Raw genomic sequence first — 21,112 nt, forward strand, 5'->3', positions numbered from 1 at the left:
TGTAAAGAAGAAGGAAAAGAGAGAAAAAGAAAACAAAACAAAAACAAAGTCACAAAAGGTATAAAGAAAATATAGGTACAAAATGGATAACAAATACCAAAAAACAAAAGTTAAAAATCTACAGTAGAGTGTGGAATTTAAAAAATACAATGTTAAAGAAAAGAAGAAGAAAAAGAAAGAGAAAAAAAAAAGTCACAAAAATTATAAAGAAGATATAGGTACAAAATTGAAAACAAATACCAAAAAGCATAAATTAAAAATCTGAAGTAGAGTTCGGAATGTCAGAAGTAGAATGTTAAAGAAAAGATGAAGATAAAGAAAGAGAGGGAAAAAAAAGTCACAAAAGTAATTTTAAAAATATAGGTACAAAATTGATAACAAATACCAAAAAGCTAAAATTAAAAATCTAGAGCACAGTTTGGAATTTCAAAAATATAATGTTAAAGAAAAGAAAAAAAAAAGAAAGAAAGAGAAAAAGAAAAAAAAACAAGGTCACAAAAATTATAAAAAATATATGTATGAAGGTTGCTTTTTTTTAAAAAAGGGTCTTTTTTTTTTTTTGCAAAGTAATAGTAGGTTACAAAAGTGAAAATTAAAGGAGTAATAGAGGACTTAAAATTTTTTTAAAAATTAAAAAAAGAGAGAATTATCGTAAAAATAGTAAAAATATATCTAGGACTTTCTCTGGTGTTATTGTGGGGTCAGTTCATTTTCGGCTAATTCCTTGTTCAGGCTTATATTTCTCAAGATCTATAGGCCCCTTCCTATGTAATCGGTACTAATCATGGGGTTTTAATTTATTGCCTGTCGCTTCCAAGGCGGTTCCCTCTGTTATAGCTTCTTCTGTTTGTGGGTCTCTTCAGTGTCTGATTTCCGCCCTGATACAAAGAGGGTGGTGGTGGACACTTTATTTATTTTTTTTTAGGCTCACTTGTTCAGTCACGCTGTGGGTAGGGAGGGACGCTGCAAACAAATAACACTAGCGTGTGGTCGCAGTACCTCAGCCACACTGGGCCCGCCCCTGCTCACGGCGCATGTAGCCTCCCTGCCCACACTGCTCAGGCTCTAGGTTGCTCCACTGGGAACCATCCATAGCCGGCCCTGGGCTGCTTGCACCTCCCAGGTCTAAGCCGCTCAGGTTCAGGCACTCGGGTAGTCCTCAGAGGCACAGATTCGGTTGGGCCTGCGTTTTGTGCCCTTCCCAGGTCTGAGCAGCTCAGATGATGAGGTGTTTGGAGAGCATGGTTGCTGTGACTTATCGCCTCCCCAGTGCTCGGTTATCTGGGTGTACATCTGGAGCACCTTCTCAGGCGGATGTTGACTGTCCAGACCCCCAAGAAGTTTTAGTTATCAAAGAAGCCTGCTTACAGTTTTGTAGATAATGTCTCTCTGGGGCTGTGATTGCCCCCTTCCGGCTCTGGCTGCCTGTCACCAGAGGGGGACTGTCTGCAGCCCACTATCTCTGTTCAGTCCTTTGTTCTCTGTGTGGGCCTGACAGTGTCTTAGGTTCAGATCAGATCAGATCAGATCAGTCACTCAGTCGTGTCCGACTCTTTGCGACCCCATGAATCTCAGCACGCCAGGACTCCCTGTCCATCACCAACTCCCGGAGTTCACTCAAACTCATGTACATTGAGTCAGTGATGCCATCCAGCCACCTCATCCTCTGTCGTCCCCTTCTCCTCCTGCCCCCAATCCCTCCCAGCATCAGAGTCTTTTCCAATGAGTCAACTCTTCACATGAGGTGGCCAAAGTACTGGAGTTTCAGCTTTAGCATCATTCCTTCCAAAGAAATCCCAGGGCCGATCTCCTTCAGAATGGACTGGTTGGATCTCCTTGCAGTCCAAGGGACTCTCAAGAGTCTTCTCCAACACCACAGTTCAAAAGCATCAATTCTTCGGTGCTCACCCTTCTTCACAGTCCAACTCTCACATCCATACATGACCACAGGAAAAACCATAGCCTTGACTAGATGAACCTTTGTTGGCAAAGTAATGTCTCTGCTTTTGAATATGCTATCTAGGTTGGTCATAACTTTCCTTCCAAGGAGTAAGCGTCTTTTAATTTCATGGCTGCAGTCACCATCTTCAGTGATTTTGGAGCCCATAAAAATAAAGTCTGACAGTGTATGCACTGTTTCCCCATCTATTTCCCACGAAGTGGTGGGACCGGATGCCATGATCTTCGTTTTCTGAATGTTGAGCTTTAAGCCAACTTTTTCACTCTCCACTTTCACTTTCATCAAGAGGCTTTTGAGTTCCTCTTCACTTTCTGCCATAAGGGTGGTGTCATCTGCATATCTGAGGTTATTGATATTTCTCCCGGCAATCTTGATTCCAGTTTGTGTTTCTTCCAGTCCAGCGTTTCTCATGATGTACTCTGCATAGAAGTTAAATAAACAGCCTTGACGAACTCCTTTTCCTATTTGGAACCAGTCTGTTGTTCCATGTCTAGTTCTAACTGTTGCTTCCTGACCTGCATACAAATTTCTCAAGAGGCAGATCAGGTGGTCTGGTATTCACACCTCTTTCAGAATTTTCAACAGTTGATTGTGATCCACACAGTCAAAGGCTTTGGCATAGACAGTACAGCAGAAATAGATGTTTTTCTGGAACTCTCTTACTTTTTCTATGATCCAGCAGATGTTGGCAATTTGATCTCTGGTTCCTCTGCCTTTTCTAAAACCAGCTTGAACATCAGGCAGTTCACGGTTCACATATTGCTGAAGCCTGGCTTGGAGAATTTTGAGCATTACTTTACTAGTGTGTGAGATGAGTACAATTGTGCAGTAGTTTGAGCATTCTTTGGCATTGCCTTTCTTTGGGATTGGAATGAAAACTGACCTTTTCCAGTCCTATGGCCACTGCTGAGTTTTCCAAATTTGCTGGCATATTGAGTGCAGCACTTTCACAGCATCATCTTTCAGAATTAGGGCTGGCTTTTCGCATGGTAAGTATCCCACAGTCTGGTTTTCTAGCCCAAATTATTTTGCTCAGGTAGCGCTCGGGGTATTCAGGCCAGATCCTTACTCTAAACGATGTAGCCTGCGCTGCACCTCCCTGCCCAGCCCCCGCTTGCTAGTGGCGGATGCAGGCATCTGTGCTGTTTCTCCGCTGGGGGAGTTACTGTAGGGCTCGTAATCTGTGGGTTTTAATTGTTTATTTATTTTTCCTCCCTGTTATGTTGCCCTCTGTGCTTCCAAGGCTCGGCACAGACTCAGCAGTGATAATGTTTCCTGGTGTTTGGAAACTTCTCTCTTTTTAAGACTCCCTTCCTGGGACAGAGCTCCATCCCTCCCTCTTCTGTCTCTTTTTTTGTTTTTTATATTTTTTCCTACCTCCTTTCGAAGACAATGGGTTACTTTTCTGGGTGCCTGATGTCCTCTGCCAGCATTCAGAAGTTGTTCTGTGTAATTTACTCAGCGTTTCAATGTTCTTTTGATGAATTTGTGGGGGAGAAAGTGTTCTCCCCGTCTTATTCCTCCCCCATCTTAGCTCCTCCCCTCTGGGTATCTAGAGGTTTTAAATTATATATCATTACTTAAAATTGAGCTTTTCTGTTTGATTTCTCTTGTTGCTTTTGTAGTATGTGTTTTAAAAATCCTAACATCATATAAATCTGTTTAATTTTACCTTTTTTCTCATCTCATTTTAATAGTAAAGGCAGCTAGAATTTTTTAGTTTTTGATGTAAGATAGGCCCCATTTTTTTCTAAAATAGCCCATTTCCCCATTATGATTTACTGAATAATTCTTCTTCCCCAATATTGGAAATCAGTGGCCTAGTTTATGAACTGTGTCCCTGTGGGGACTGGACTTTCCCGTCTGCTCAGACTCTCCCTGCTGTCCTCTCTGCAGCCTCTGGGGTGAGCTCTGTGTTTCCCTCCACCCTCATCCCAGAGTCCAGCCAGCTGAGGGTGAGTGCAGGGCCTGTCCCCAGGGATGAGATGGAGCAGGGTCTTGGACCAGATGCACTTGACCCTTCAGGGACTGGTTACATTCTTGCTCCCTTGACACTGGCCACAGGGTGAGTGTGGATGTGGAAACTGTTACTGGTGTCAAGCCAGACTCTCCAGAGACTCTTGTCAGAGAAGCTGATGACATGAGGGGGATGTGAACTGGCTGAGTGCTGAGATGGTTTAGGGAGGTTGGTCCTGTAAGGTCCTTAGTAACTATTGATTGTGAATTCATCGAAATGTTAAATTTCAAACTAGGATTCTTTGCACCATTTTCAGAATACACTTGTTATTCTTCATTAAAAGTCAGAAATCCACATGTTGGAGAAGGAGGCTGGGTGAGCTCTGCAGGGCTGTTTCTCTGGCCTTGACCTGTTCTCAATAACTGTTTAGTTTGATGAGTTTTGATAACTTTATACAATATCCACAGCCTCAAGCAAGAGGTAGAACGTCCCAAAGGTATATTAAAATTTATTGGTATGTCCTTATGGCAGAATAAACTTCCTAACAAATGTATCTCCTGTAGTTTATTCTTGATTTTTTTGGTCTTTATAATTCTGCATCTGATCAGCCTGAGACAAGTGTCCTTTCAGATGTGTCAAGTGGATCATTTGCCTTTTGGAGTCTTCCATGGTTCCCCCAATCATGTTGATTCCCTTCCCTCTGTTGACCTGAACAAACAGAGTGTCAGATATTTCTCCAGCAAAAATGGGTTTATTCAGAATCAGCACAGAATTGCAGTTTGAGGTTTGCATTTGTGGAGAGCCAAGTCCCCAAAGTGCCAGGGCTGGAGAGCATTTTTACAGAGGGGAAGAGGAGGTTGGGAGGGCTCTTACGGAGTCCATGGCTTTTCATTGCCTGTGTCCTTGCCAGGAAAGGAGAAGAGTCTTTCTTCTTCCTCTTGGGCACTGCTGTTGTTGTAACCTCATGTATCAAACTTTCAGAGGCTTTCTACTGGGGACCACATGGGATTACTCGAGCACTCTGTGGTGGTGATGACTGCTCTTTGTCTGGGGGGACTTTGTCCTGTTCAGAGCATCACTGACCCTCTCAGCATCCCAGGGAGGTGTTCTCTCCAGGTCTTCTCCCCACTTTCCCAAGGCCAATACTGAGAGGTTTTGTGGCTGGTTCACGGTCATATAACCAGGAAGTGGCGAAGTCTAGACTCTAACACAGGAAGATTTCCAAATGAGGCACATCAGGTGCCATTTTTGTTTCTGATTAAATTTTTTTAAATTGTGGGAAATGCGCACAACATAAAATTTATGATCTTGACGATTTTTAAGCATGCAGTTCAGTATTGTTAAGTACATTCACATTATTGTGCAGCCAATTTCCAGAACTCTTTTCATCCTGTACTGCTGCTGCTGCTGCTGCTGCTGCTGCTAAGTCGCTTCAATTGTGTCCGACTCTGTGCGACGCCATAGATGGCAGCCCACCAGGCTCCACCGTCCCTGGGATTCTCCAGGCAAGAACACTGGAGTGGGTTGCCATTTCCTTCTCCAATGCATGAAAGTGAAAAGTGAAAGTGAAGTCGCTCAGTCGTGTCCGACTCTCTGCAACCTCATGGACTGCAGCCTACCATGCTCCTCCAACCATGGGATTTTCCAGCCAAAAAGTACTGGAATGGGTTGCCATTGCCTTCTTCGCATTCTGTACTAGTGTGCTATTAAAAGCTAGTGGAGGTGATGGAATTCCAGTTGAGCTATTTCAAATCCTGAAAGATGATGCTGTGAAACTTCTGCACTCAATATGCCAACAAATTTGGAAAACTCAGCAGTGGCCACAGGACTGGAAATGGTCAGTTTTCATTCCAATCCCAAAGAAAGGCAATGTGGAAGAATGCTTAAACTACCGCACAATTGCACTCATCTCACATGCTAGTAAAGTAATGCTCAAAATTCTCCAAGCCAGGCTTCAGCAATACATGAAATGTGAACTTCCAGATGTTCAAGCTGGTTTTAGAAAAGGCAGAGAAACCGGAGATCAAATTTCCAACATCCAGTGGATCATGGAAAAAGCAAGAGAGTTCCAGAAAAACATCTATTTCTGCTTTATTGACTATGCCAAAGCCTTTGACTGTATGGATCACAATAAACTGTGGAAAATTGTGAAAGACATGGGAATACCAGACCACCTGACCTGCCTCTTGAGAAACCTGTATGCAGGTCAGGAAACAACAGTTAGAACTAGACATGGAACAACAGACTGGTTCCAAATAGGAAAAGGAGTACATCAAGGCTGTATATTGTCACCCTGCTTATTTAACTTATATGCAGAGTACATCATGAGAAACACTGGGCTGGAAGAAGCACAAGCTGGAATCAAGATTGCCGGGAGAAATATCAATAACCTCAGACATGCAGATGACACCACCCTTATGGCAGAAAATGAAGAACTAAAGAGCCTCTTGATGAAAGTGAAAGAGGAGAGTGAAAATGTTGGCTTAAAGCTCAACATTCAGAAAACTAAGATCATGGCATCCAGTCCCATCACTTCAAGGCAAATAGATGGGGAAACAGTGGAAACAGTGGCTGACTTTATTTTTCTGGGCTCCAAAATCACTGCAGATGGTGATTGCAGCCATGAAATTAAAAGACACTTACTCCTTGGAAGGAAAGTTATGACCAACCTAGATAGCATATTCAAAAGCAGAGACATTACTTTGCCAACAAAGGTCCATCTAGTCAAGGCTATGGTTTTTCCAGTGGTCATGTATGGATGTGAGAGTTGGACTGTGAAGAAAGCTGAGCGCTGAAGAATTGATGCTTTTGAACTGTGGTGTTGGAGAAGACTCTTGAGAGTCCCTTGGACTGCAAGGAGATCCAACCAGTCCATCCTAAAGGAGATCAGCCCTGGGTGTCATTTTGAAGGACTGATGTTGAAGCTGAAACTCCAATACTTTGGCCACCTGATGGGAAGAGCTGACTCATTTGAAAAGACCCTGATGCTAGGAACGATTGAGGGGAGAAGGAAAAGGAGACGACAGAGGATGAGATGGTTGGGTGGCATCACCGACTTGATGGATATGGGTTTGGGTGAACTCTGGGAGTTGGTGATGGACAGGGAGGCCTGGCGTTCTGTGGTTCATGTGTTCACAAAGCGTTGTACACGACTCAGCGACTGAAATGAACTGAACTGAACTGAAAAACACTAACTGCCCACTTCTCTTGTACACAGCCCCTGGCAACCACAGGGCCATTTTGTTTCTCTTTGAATTTGACTGATCTGAGGACTTCATGTAAATCAAATCATAAAATCTTTGTCCTTTGTGATACACCTTTTTGCAATCCCATCGCCAGTGTGCAAATTTCCAGTTTCTCCACATCCTTGCCCACACTATTTTTTCTTCTTTTTTTCCCCATCGTAGCCCTCCTAATATGTGTGAGCTGATGTCTCATTGTGGTTTTCATGTGCATTTTCCTCATGATTAATGATGCTGAGCATCTTTTCCTCTTCAAGCAGAATTTTAGAGGGTCTTTTGTGGGCTTCCCTTGTAGCTCAGATGGTAAAAAATCTGTAATGCAGGAGAACCTGGTTCAGCCCTAGGTCAGAAAGATCCCTTGGAGAAGGGAATGGCTACCCACTCCAGTATTCTTGCCTGGAGAATTCTGTGGACAGACCATGGGGTCAGGAAGAATCAGACACAACTGAGTGACTAACGCTTTCACTTTGGGGGCAGAGTGTCATCATCTGGGTACATCCCAGTGCTGATTCCCTGGGCATTTTCTGTGGGAGACAAGTGTGGAATAACACCCAACGTGTGTCAAACCTGCTTAGTGGTAAAGCTCCTAGGTATACACCATTGTTTTGGAAGGAAACTGAGGCCTAGAGATGTTAAAGGCATGGAGCTGCTGAACCGGAGTGGAGACGTGGAGCAGAGGACAGCTGAGGCCCTGAGTGCTCAGCACCACTGCTGGGACTAGAGTCCAGTCTTCTGACTCCTGGACTGGGGTTTCTTTAGGGGTGCCAAGGTACCTGGATTAGCAAAATTTGAAGTTCAATCTTATTGCTTCTTTAATGAGTCATGGATATTCATACATCCAACAAATAATTCTTGAGCATCTGTACCCATGTTGTCCTAGGAATAACAAGATAAAAGAAATATGATCTCTGTCCTGGCTGTTTTTCAGTCGCTCAGTTGTGTCCGACTCTTTGCGACCCCATGGACCAGCACACCAGGCTTCCTTGTCCCTTACTTTCTCCTGGAGTTTGCTCAAACTCATGTCCATTGAGTCAGTGATCTTATCTAACCATCTCATCTTCTACTGCCCTCTTCTCCTTTTGCCTTCAACCTTTCCCAGCATCCGGGTCTTTTTCAATCAGTCAGCTCTTCTCATTAGCTTGGCCAAAGTATTGGAGCTTCAGCATCAGGCCTTCCAATGAATATTCAGGGTTGATTTCTTTTAGGACTGACTGATTTAATCTCTATCCATGGGTTATTATGGTCTGGCCTTGGAAATTTCCTTACCCTGGCAAAATCAGTAAAATGGTGTTTACCTGTGGGCTGTCTCTGCATACTAACTATTATCATTTAAATAATGCATGGTCTATCTGAATAGGTTTTTCGGTGGGATTATCTGTATAGTTACTGTTTTTTCCCTTTATAATAAATAATTGCAGAGAGATAAATTGAGATTATGTAAATATCATCTTCTGCTGTAAACTTTCAGCCAGTTTTTAATTTCCATTGATGATTTTCTTGACTTGATTGTTCCTTTTATTTTTTTGGAATTGTTAAATATTTTTATTGTGCAGATTTATAACTTTACAGGACATGCAGGATAAAAAAGTGTAAAATATCAGTAAAAATATAAAATTTCAGCAGTATTTTGGACCAGTACTTGATTTGCACAAGGGACTAAGCATCTATCTGGAACAGACATGTCTTGGAATACATAGTTTATAGATTGAATCACAAAACAATTTCTCAAGTGATTTTTCTCATATAAAGATAAAACATATCTTGCGCTTAAAAATCATTCAGTACAGTACATTTTAAGTTATGTACACAGTTAAAAAGTAATTGATTACTCATTTTATGTGTGTTTGCATTTGTTTGCAAGAGTTTTCCTTTTTCTTCCATTTATTTAGCAGTACTTATTCATGGATTCTTTCATTATTTACTGGGTTAAGTTCATTGGATGTTCAAAGTATCCCAGATTTGTCTAGCAAGAGCCATTCAAGCTTCTCTGTCCTTCCTACACATCCTCATGATTCTTTATTTTATGGCACAATATGTCCCAGACCCATCTTGGACTTTCTCTGCCTGTTGGTTTTGGCCTGTAGACAGTGAGGCTTTTGCCTGGGGCTCTGCTCACCAGGGCTCATACTAGTTATGAGCAGCCCCCACAGAAATTCTCTTTTTGCAGCCAGTGTTGTGGCTGGACTGGCCCTTGTGGTTCTTAGGATTGTGAGACACATCTTAGCAACAACCATCAGGGAACTTTGAAATGCCAAGGTGTATCACTCACATGCCCCGGAGGGTACAAGGCACCCCTGGGGTGACACAGCGAGGTCCTAGGTGGGGAGAGAGAGCTCTCGAGTAAGCTTGGACTTGGGGTTCTGCCTTTTTGAGGTTGAGGGTAGGGTGTCTAGGATTTTAAAGTTTCACTCTTTATTGGTGAATTTAAAAAATAAGAGAGGGAATTAAAGTGCAGGAAGGGAGAAGCAAACAGTCAGTGAGATGGTCTGTTATCAGGTCAACCAGAGCTTTCTAAAGCGGGAACTTCACGGGTGGGGTGGACTGGCTCTTTATCTCATTGTGTAGCTGTCACGTGTTCACTGGAGATGGATGTCTTTGACATGGATGTCTTCAAAGCTTTATTTCAGGCACTTATATTACAGTAAAAAAAAAAACAAAAAAAAAAAAACAGAGTTATCAGTGCTGACACACACAGCCCCAATTTTGGAACCAGCCTTTTCTTAGTTGATTCCTTTTAGCGAAGAAGGTATTAAAAAGCCAAGGTCTGGGTGAAGGGGAACTAAGTGCACAAACTTCCATTATAAAATGAGTCAGTTATGGGGATGTAATGTGCAGTCTGTTGACTTTAGTTAATCCTACTGTTCTGAATATTTGGAAGCTGATAAGAGACCTTAACATTTCTTACAACAAGAAAAAAATTGTGATTGTGTATGTTACCCCAAACCCCAAGATCAGGGGGCTAAAATGCTACCAGTGCGCCATTGCTTCCAGGGCCTCTCAGAGTACAGAGTTAGGGACTGTGTGTATGTATGTGAGTGAGTGTGTAAACAGATATCTAATTATTCCCCCATACCTCTATATATTTAAAATGTAGTGTTTTTTTTGTTTTTATTTAACAAAGCCCATAAATATAAGATTCTAATTATAGATGTGTAGTTTGGATGTACAATTGAGCATCTGTGCAGAGCAGCAGAATTTGGATATATATCACTGTCCTTTTAATTTTTAGCAGGTGGCTAAACCCCTTGTTTAAAATTGGTGATGAACAGAAATTAAAACAAGATGACATGTACTCAGTGCTTCCAGAAGATCACTCCCAGAACCTTGGAGAAGAGCTGCAAGGGTGAGCACAGGCAGCAGGGAGAAAGAGAGGGAGAGTGAGAATTTCCATGTGGGGCTAAAGGTGCATGTGGGGGGGGCTTTGCTTCCTCCAGGTTCTTCTGAGCCTCCTCCCCTGACACTGAATGCTCCCCTCCTCAGGCTGACCCCGGGCTTAGCCCACTTTGGAGGCTGGGGGAGCCCGTGTTTCCTGTGCATCTGTGGACGTGGAGGGAGCCCACAGCCATGGCCCTAGAGAGCGAGCTCTGTCCCTGGAGGTGGGGTCCCTGAGGACAGTGTCTGCCCTGAACTGCTCATGACCTGTGAGTCCAGCAAAGCTTGGAAGGAACTTGTTTCCAGAATCTGGAACTTTTCCCTCAAGGCCTGTTTCTCTGGTGCTTCAGAGTCTGCACCACTCATCTTTCAGGAGCCCTGTGATCAGTTAGCCAGCATCTATGGGGCAGCCGCAGAGCACCCTGTAGTGAAGGCTCATCACCCACTCCACCCCTCCCCCTTTCCTTTTGGTGGACACGCTGTTATTTACTGTACTCTGTTTCTCATCACAGGTACTGGGATCAAGAAGTTTTGAGAGCCAAGACATACAAACAGGAGCCTTCTTTAATGAAAGCAATCATAAAGTGTTACTGGAAATCCTGTCTAGTTTTGGGAATATTTACCTTTCTTGAGGTAAAATTTTTTTACATACTGTGTGTTGCTTTTAAGTGTGTGCAGATCAGTACTGAGATGGATGCAATGGTGGGGAGAGAGGACAGCAGTTTGTCACAGGATAAATCTCATCATGATGTACCTCAGTGGTTGCCTTTATTTTTAGAATGGACAGAGCTTAAAGGAGTGAGCCTCCAGGGGATTAGTACTAAGTTGGCCAAAAGTTCTTTCAGGTTTTCTCATAACAGCTTATTGTAAAGGATGGCACTGATAAGACAAGACATTTTATACCGTATCACTCACCTAGAGCCAGACATCCTGGAATGTGAAGTCAAGTGGGCCTTAGACAGCATCACTATGAACAAAGCTAGTGGAGGTTATGGAATTCCAGTTGAGCTATTTCAAATCCTAAAAGATGATGCTGTGAAAGTGCTGCACTCAACATGCCAGCAAATTTGGAAAACTCAGCAGTGGCCACAGGACTGGAAATGGTCAGTTTTCATTCCAATCCCAAAGAAAGGCAATGCCAAAGAGTGCTCAAACTACTGCACAATTGCACTCATCTCACATGCTAGTAAAGTAATGCTCAAAATTCTCCAAGCCAGGCTTCAGCAATATGTGAACCGTGAACTTCCAGATGTTCAAGCTGGTTTTAGAAAAGGCAGAGGAACCGGAGATCAAATTGCCAACATCCAGTGGATCATGGAAAAAGCAAGAGAGTTCCAGAAAAACATCTATTTCTGCTTTATTGACTATGCCAAAGCCTTTGACTGTGTGGATCACAATAAACTGTGGAAAATTGTGAAAGACATGGGAATACCAGACCACCTGACGTGCCTCTTGAGAAACCTGTATGCAGGTCAGGAAGCAACAGTTAGAACTGGACATGGAACAACAGACTGGTTCCAAATAGGAAAAGGAGTATGTCAAGGCTGTATATTGTCACCCTGCTTATTTAACTTATATGCAGAGTACATCATGAGAAACACTGGGCTGGAAGAAGCACAAGCTGGAATCAAGATTGCTGGGAGAAATATCAATAACCCCAGATATACAGATAACACTACCCTTATGGCAGAAAGTGAAGAGGAACTCAAAAGCCTCTTGATGAAAGTGAAAGAGGAGAGTGAAAATGTTGGCTTAAAGCTCAACATTCAGAAAATGAAGATCATGGAATCTGGTCCCATTACTGCATGGCAAATAGATGGGGAAACAGTGTCAGACTTTATTTTTATGGGCTCCAATATCACTGCAGATGGTGACTGCAGCCATGAAATTAAAAGATGCTTACTTCTTGGAAGGATAGTTATGACCAACCTAGATATCATATTGAAAAGCAGAGATATTACTTTGCTGACAAACATCCATCTAGTCAAGGCTATGGTTTTTCCAGTGGTCATGTATGGGTGTGGGAGTTGGACTTGAAGAAAGCTGAGCACTGAAGAATTAATGCTTTTGAACTGTGGTGTTGGAGAAGACTCTTGAGAGTCCCTTGGACTGCAAGGAGATCCAACCAGCCCATCCTAAAGGAGATCAGTCCTGGGTGTTCATTGGAAGGGCTGATGTTGAGGCCGAAACTCCAATACTTTAGTCACCTCATGCGAAGAGTTGACTCATTGGAAAAGACCCTGATGCTGGGAGGGATTGGGGGCAGAAGGAGAAGAGGACAACAGAGGATGAGATGGTTGGATGGCATCACCGACTCAATGCACATAGGTTTGGGTGAACTCTGAGAGTTGGTGATGGACAGGGAGGTCTGGCATGCCATGATTCATGGGGTTGCAAGGAATCAGACACGACTGAGTGACTAATTAAGACTGAGGACATTTTTAGTGCTTAGTACTTGATACAAATGCTGAAAGTGATCCTTGAGGAAAATATCCTACAACCTCAAGGAATATGAGCCTCCTGGTTTGGAGGAGCTGGTTTGGAGGAGCCAGAGCTCCAAGAGCATGCCCTTCCCTGGGCTGTGCCCTCCCTGTGGGCCAGGTCACCCAGGTCAGGTGGAGGAGCTCCAGCTTCACCATGAATTCATGCACCCTCCATGCTGGTTTCTGTTCTGGCTGCGGAAGTGGTTTGCTGGTTGAAGGGAGAGTCTTGGTATCCTGGCTTTGGTGGAGATGGAGGAGGGGATGTGCAGGAGAAAACCAGGGACAGCAAACCATGAGGTCAATGACCTCCGTGACCCTGAAGATCCTGGGTCAAGACCCTGCAGTGAGACGGTTCACCTGGGTACACAGTGCCGTCAGCCCCCTGTTCTGGCTGAGCCTGCTGGAGGTCTGCTGCAGACCCCCCTGGGTGGCTCGTGCTCTCCGTGGTCCCTTAGCACTGGCTTAGGGACACAGGTGGCCTGTGAGTGTGTGATGGAAGGGAGGGGTGGAAGATGCAGTTGCTGTTAAAGTGGTGTTCTAGGTGGAGAAGGTGGTGAGCTGTTATCAGTTCATTGTGTTGGGGTGAGGTGGGTGGGCCAGGTGGTTTACAGGTGGGCAGCATGGCTCTTGTTTAAAGGCTGTGCTATACTGAAGGGCACTGTGGGCAGTGGGCAGCTGGGCAGGTGAAGTCTGCCCCACACAAATGGACAGACAGAGAATCTGTCAGCTCCCAGGTGACTGGGTGGTCCTGGGAGACGGAGTTCTCATTGATGACAAAGGTGAGTTGACAATTGTGCCATAGGGTGGGGACAGGTATGTGGGGCAGAGTGCCACCTTAGAGAGGGCTCTGACCACCAAGATGCTGCAGTGCCTTGTGAAGGGTGGGGTGGAATGTTGATTTCACAGTTGTCCAGCCCCAGGAACACTTCCTACTGGGGATCCAGGAAGGCCAGGCCTAGGGGCTGCATCAAGTGCAACTGGTAGAGCCCCAGCCCCTCTTTCAGGAGGCTGGTTGTTGGGTGGTCATGGCAGAGAAGTGGGGAGTTGAGGACCTGGTAAATGGGGGTCTCATCTCAGTAGTAGTACTACAAGTACAAGTGGCAGTTACAAAGGGTCATACTGAGTAGTACTGGTGGTGGCAGCCGCAGTACTATTAGTAGTGCAGCAATAGCAATAGCAAGTACTCGAATTAAGTTATGTATCAGGAACTGCCACGAGCACTTTGTGTGTAATAACATTTTTATTTCTTTGGCTAACTCAGCGAAGTTGTAGGTTTTCTATTACCCCCATTGTAGAAGAAAGGACTCTGAACCCAGGTAATTACATAGGTTGCCTGTGGTTACAGGGAGTTTAAAGGACAAAGTGAGGTTCCATTTCAGGCACTCTGACTTACAAGCCTGATCATCTCAATGACTAAGAGTTTATCCAGGGTCAGGAAGGCTTGTCTTTAGAGCTTTGTCTTCAGGGTCTCAGACACATGCATCCTGAACTTTGTTTAATATAATAAATAGGATGCTAAGAACTTCCTGGAGCAGGAAGTCGGATTTGGGATCATAATTGTGAGTAGTTTTCAAGTGACCATGTCCCCTGGGTGCCAGATTTGACTAGGATGTTGATGCCGGCAACAATATCATGCTGTGGTCAGATGGACCAGGAGCCTCTTAAGAAGCCAGCTTCCCCTCATTACTGTCCCTAAGTGGTGATAATTTTAGATAGTGGAAGATCTAAACTCACTTCTGGATTCTCTAAAACATGAATACGTTTACTTTGTAACCTCCTGCCCTCTTTTAATTCCTGTGATGCACAGACAACTCATGGGTTACCCATTGTTCCCAGACAGTGCTGTGACCAACCACAGCAAAGGCATTCCTGGCACACAGTGGGAAGAGGCAGGGTGATGCCAGTCCAGCATGAGGCTTTTGGGGTTAAGATTTTAAAGTGTGAAACCTCTGTCCTGTGCAAATTGAGGAGTGATCATAAGGCTTGGGGAAGCAAGTACCAGGCTAATGTCCAACCTGGAGCACTTGCAGGTCACCCCTGATTAGAACAGAACAGCCAGCGAGTTCCCAGCACCCTGGCCCCTGTGTGCACCTCCATGGGGACCTTGGGTGAGGAGAACAGGTCTCTGCCTGCCTGGGGCCCTCAGGGTGGAGAGGAGGGGCCCGAAGACTCTTCCTGGACCAGAGACACAGAGACCACCTCCCCAGGTCATTAGGGCTTCTCTGTGACAGATGAGGTGTCCACCTGCTGGTGTGTAAGTGGGGTGACCTCAGAGAACCAGAGGGGGTTCACCCAGTCCAGTTCACCTAGTCCAGTTCACCCAGTCCCTTCCCCTGAGGGGGGCGAAGTGACCAGAGTTTATGTCCTCTTCCTGGGAACCTTAGAAATGGCCTGGCCTTGTCTAATTACTGACCTTTGTCCAAGGCCATTTTTGCTGATTGTCTCTGCTTTAGGTGGAGAATGTAGGAAGCACATATTTGTGTAAATCTTTATATCAGAGCTCAACTGATGAGCAGGAAGTAAGTAGAATCCTCTGCATCCCAAAGTGGGCTTTGTGCCTGGACTCAGCGCTTTGTGCCTTGACTCACTCCCAGAGAGCTGAGTGGTCTTTGCATTTATTTCCCAACCCTTTCTTCCATGTGTCCCTCACTTCTGCTCCACCCAGGAGGCTGAGGAGTGGCTGCTTGTGGCAGAGATATGTGGGCTCAGAGCAACCACTGAGGACCACACAGCAAAGGAGAGGAGGAGGGGGCACTGAGCCAACTAGAAAGGGACCTGCAGAACAGACCTGCTCTACTGATTCTTGAGAGCATAGCATTAGCCATCAGGTGTTAGTAATATCCACAGTGATGACCTTGAGACATATATGAGGGTAATGCTTTTCAATTCATTTTTTTTAAAAAATCTATACTTTTATTGCCTCATTGAAAAAAAGTTTTAAAAATTGAAGTATGATTTTTGAAGTATAATATGAAGTATTATACTTTATAATATAATGAAGTATATATAAATATTAGCATAATATATAATATTATATATACTAATATATAATATATATAGTATAATGAAGTATAATATAAATATTATATTATTTTCAAGTGTATAGTGAGTGTAGTGACTCAGTATTTTTGTACATTATTAAATGATCACCCTGATCAGTCTAGTTATCCTCTGTCACCATACAAATTTTTCCAATGTTATTGACTGTATTCCCTATGTTGTACATTACATTCCCATGACTTATTTATTTTATAACTGGTTTGTGTCTCTTAATCTCCCTCACCTATTTCACTCATCCTCCAATCCCCCTCAATCCATTTTCTTTAAAAAAATCAAGGAAATAGATTATTTCCTTGATGATTCCTTTTTTTTTTTAAAGATTGCTTTCATAATGATTAAAAAAATCAAAATCCTGCTTAGAAGCGAAACTTTTAATTACTTTCCAGAAAAGTTGGCTTTTAGAAGTGACTTTTCTCAAGAGATCTCATTCAGCCATAATGGCCTATAAACAGCAATGAGTTTTCTAAGCCCTTTGTGAAACCAGCCTCTGCCATTAAGGATAGAATGCATCTCTTCCTAGGACTCCTGTCTTTTGTGCATACTGTAGAAATCCTTGCTAATTTTTTGGTTTCTGATGTGACAAAATGTTTCTAGTTTATCTTTACACACACAAAAAAGCTGTGCACCCTTAAGTAAAAATTTGCCTCAGCCCTGGAATCTCCATTTCTCCAAGCAGCCATGGTTCCTTCTAGTGGGAAATGGTATTTAGAGACTATGGTCTGGGCACTAGGGGTGCTCATTGCTGTTGAGTCGGCTATTATTTCTCAGCTTTTTCATTAGACAAGGCTAGTACACATTTTTTTGTAGTAAACAAACCTTGAGTTTATATGGGTATTTTCAATCTAAATCAGATTCAGGACAGTAGTGTTTTTACTTTATCTTTTAACTCTTAGATTGGTATCTGTTTTCTTTCATCATCTGTTCTCTTTTCTGTCATGCCTAATCCCAGTTCTCAATGATATCAACATAATTACTCATTTAAAAATCTTATAGTATCAACACTATTAACCATAATGTGACTTTTGGAAGCTTTTTTTTTTTTTTTTTTTTTGCTGTTCATATTGTCCTTAGGCATATCACACAGGGAATGTGTTTTCAAATTATTTTTTTACAACCACTTTTAATAATTCTTTTTTTGTATAACTCAGCCTACTGGATGGATATACCTTTTGTTTCATTTCACTCTGAAATTTTAGGAATTGCTTTTTAAAACTTTGTTGTTTTATAATTATAATTCTGTATAATATTTTTCTGGGAAAGATTAAAGGCAGGAGGAGAAGGGGACAACAGAGGATGAGATGGTTGGATGGCATTACCAACTCAATGGAGATGGGTTTGAGTAGACTTCAGGAGTTGGTGATGGACAGGGAGGCCTGGTGTGCTGTGGTCCATGGGGTTGCAAAGAGTCAGACACAACTGAGCGACTGAACTGAATTGAACTGATATTGTTTTCAAACTCTATCAACAGAAGAGGCTGTTTTTAAGGAAGTCTGATATCCTTGTTGGCTCCATTCTAATTCTCCCTCCCCTTTTAGAGGTAACATTACAAATTTTTATTCATGTTTTTATTTTGTAGATATAGTATTTTATAAACATTTACTTTTTTCTGTAGTGTCAAATGAAAGGTCTGAATTTCATCATTGGAGTCTAAAGAGTTTGGATTCATAAGGAATTTTCCTAGAAGCATGATATGTAACATGGAACTCTGGTTAAAACCCTCTGTGGCACTTGTAAGTCCTTCAGAGCAGGTTCATGACCCCTCCACGTCCAGATGCCCTGATGATACAGGAGAATAGCAGATGCTTACATGGGATTAGTTTCTGCATCCAGCATCTTCTAGGGAGAGGGAACTTCAGGCTCCATCTCTAATCATTTGAACCTAAATCAGTTTCTGGAGGCTGGGTTTCAGGCCTCAGAGCGCTCCTAACCCCTCCCAGGTGATGGTAAGCTACAGTCAGGATGAAGACCATTGTGTCGGGAGGAGTGAAGTTATATGTAAAATGCTAATGGTTATTTTTTTCCCTGATTCACTGCTTTTCCTCCTTAGCTCTGGATCTTTCTCAGCTCTACTCTTTGTCACCTGTTCCCCCATTTCTGAAGATAAACTATCTATTCATTTTTTCCATAAGCTCATTCTTTTCTGCTTATATACTTCACTCAAGCATTTTTTTAGTTGATAGCTTGTTTCTATTTTCTGTGTTTTATTAATTTTTCTCATGAAGTGGAGATGGTGGAGTTGGGTAAGAAACCTTTTAAGTACATGCAGAAATGTAATGGGGAAACTATCCTGACTAGGGAAATTTTAGCACTTAACCCTGTGAGAAGTTCCCCTAAGAAGCAGGAAATGGGGCCCCAAAGTCAAGTACTTTCAGAAGGTTGAATACTAGGGACTGCACCATGAAATGTCTGTCTATTTCTCTCTTACCCTGAGATTTCTGTGGAAACTTGAACAAATGTTGTCATATTGTATTGGACTCTTTTGAAAATCTTTTATGGTTTCACAGTTGTGAAGAATTCCTGTGAAGGAGTAAGAACTCTAATCTCAATTGGTTTGTGGAAAGAATATTCACAGATCAAGCTTAGAAGTCAAAGATGAAGGATCTTGGAAACAATTTTTTATCTTCTCCCTGCTTATCCAGAAAGTTTTAATTTCGTTAGTTTCAAGTTTGTGAAAGTCACTCAATTGTGTCTGACTCTTTGTGATCCCTACAGACTCTACAGTCCATGGAATTTTCCAGGCCAGAATACCGGAGTGGGTAGCCTTTCCCTTCTCCAGGGGATCTTCCCAACCCAGGGATCAAACCCAGGTCTCCCACATTGCAGGTGGATTCTTTACCAGCTGAGCCACAAGGGAAGCCCAAGAATACTGGAGTGGGTAGCCTATCCCTTTTCCAGCAGATCTTCACAACCCAGGAGTCAAACAGGGGTCTCCTCACTGCAGGTGGATTCTTTACCAACTGAGCTATCAGGAGAGCCCCCAGTTTCAAGTTTGATACTGAATACTTTCTCAGTTGTTTTTTACCTTACTAATTGAGGGTTAGGATCAGGAACAGACAGAAGAGTAGAAGATATAGGTCCTGGACTGGCATTACTCCTTAGTGAGGCTGTTTGCTCAGCTGGCATATTAAATTCTGTCTCTCAGCAGAAAAATCAAGACATTTAGGCAGTAATGACCTGCCTTTCTTTTGCAGTATTTTTTTTTTTTTTTTTTTGCTGGATTTGTTGCATTTACAGTGTTCTTTAAGTAGGTGGCATTACTCTTACTTTTCCTGTAATTACAACAATATTAGGACCAAATAGAGAGCTGAGTAACAGACAGCAGTGATTCCCAAAGAGAATCACAGTTTTAGGACACTTTGGGATGGCAGGTGTTACTGCTGGACTTCTGGTGGAGAGCCCCAGGTTTGTAGCCTGCAGCACTGGGCTTCCCTTGATCATATCTGGGCTGGGGACTGCCTTGTGTAGTTTGACATTCTTGCTTCTCTGTGTAAGCCTCCAGACTTCTACCTAAGTAAACTCTATAAGCAGTGTGTTTTATAATCTATGATGTGAGGGGCTTTTAAGCTTTTAGCACCTCTAGGGGTGAATGATGGGGCTTTCTGGAAGTGTCGCAGTGAGCCTTTGTGTTCTTGAAAACTGGTCATCTTACTCTTATATGGTCACCTTACTCATAATTCTTCCACTACATGGTCTTCTCTTTTCTGGAGTAGATGAAATCTCCTGTGACCTTGTGGAAGGTAAGGCAGGTGTTAGAGCCTATGAACATGTGTGTGTAGAGCAATATAGGAGTGCCTCATCCATTTGAGTGCCTCATCCATTTGAGACATGGGGTCAGCTTTCTGTAAATAATTTGAGCAGGCACTAGTTGGTTGAGCAGAAAATGCTTTTTTGTTATGCTTCACATTTTGAGCTTTGGATTCTTCTTCCTTTCCTCTTGTGTGTGGGTGCCTCAACTTTGTACAGACAGTAGAGAGCTCTCAAAAGAAAACCCATCTGGGAACTTCCCTGGTGGTCCTAAGAGTCTGCCTTTCAATGCAGGGGTCACAAGTTTGATCTCTGGTCATGGAAGTAAGATATTACATGCCTCAGGGCAACTAAACTGGCAGTTCCCAACAAGAGAAGCCTGCACACTGCAATGAAGACTCAACACAGCCAAAAAAAGAGAAACATTTTGTGCTGGAGGTTTCTTTGTGGCTGATGTTCCACAATTGAGTAGACCATTTGATAGTAGAAGTTGACACAGATCAAATCCAGACATTGATTAAGAACAATCAGTGTTATATCATATGGGAGATAGTCAACATACTCAAAATAGCCACACACACAAAAAAAAAATCAAAAGTCATTTTACCATTTTGTTTATGTTAATGACTTTGTTGTTTTGTTTCCACCTAAGTTAAGCAGGGGGCAAAAAACCCTTCTTGACCATATTTGCCCACTCAATTCTCTACTGATATGTAATTATTAATAAAATGCTCCTTTTTAAAAACAAATTGTGATGGGCGATGAAAAGTGGATACTCTACACTGATGTGGCATGGAAGAAATCATGGGGTAAGTGAAATGAACCACCACCAACCACACCAAAGTCCAGTCTTCATCCAGAGAAGTTGATGTTATGTATACTGTGGGAGTGAAAGGGAGTCCTCTATTATGAGCTTCTTCAGGAAAACCAAACAGTTAATTCCAGTGAGTACTTCTCCCAATTATATCAACTTAAGGCAGCACTTGATGAAAAGTGTCTGAAATTAGTCAACAGAAAATGCATTATCTTCCATCAGGATAATGTAAGACTGCATGTTTCTTTGATGACCAGGCAGAAACCGTTACAGCCTGACCTGGAGGATCTATCCCATCTTCTATATTTACCAGACATTGCACTTTCAGATTTCCATTTATTTTGTTTTTTACAAGATTCTCTTACTGGAAGAAAATTTTAATTCTCCAGAAGACTGTAAAAGGCACCTGAAATACATACAAAGTTTTCCTCAAAAAGATACAAAGTTTTGGGAGGATGAAATTAGGAAATTGCCCGAAAA

The 21,112-nt window shown here is 42.7% G+C and overlaps 1 protein-coding gene across 1 annotated transcript in view; it reads left to right on the plus strand.

Moving 5' to 3' along the window:
- Nucleotides 1-10,219: 10,219 nt before the first annotated feature.
- Nucleotides 10,220-21,112, plus strand: part of LOC133258039 (ATP-binding cassette sub-family C member 4-like) — a 138,809-nt gene continuing 127,916 nt past the window's right edge. Inside the window, 2 exon segments of the mRNA XM_061434374.1 lie at nt 10,220-10,502; nt 11,044-11,164. Coding sequence (XP_061290358.1) covers nt 10,447-10,502; nt 11,044-11,164 — 177 coding nt within the window. The 5' untranslated portion in view covers nt 10,220-10,446.

The sequence above is a fragment of the Bos javanicus genome, chromosome 12 (genome assembly GCF_032452875.1).
Source record: "Bos javanicus breed banteng chromosome 12, ARS-OSU_banteng_1.0, whole genome shotgun sequence".
NCBI classification, from domain to species: Eukaryota; Metazoa; Chordata; class Mammalia; order Artiodactyla; family Bovidae; genus Bos; species Bos javanicus.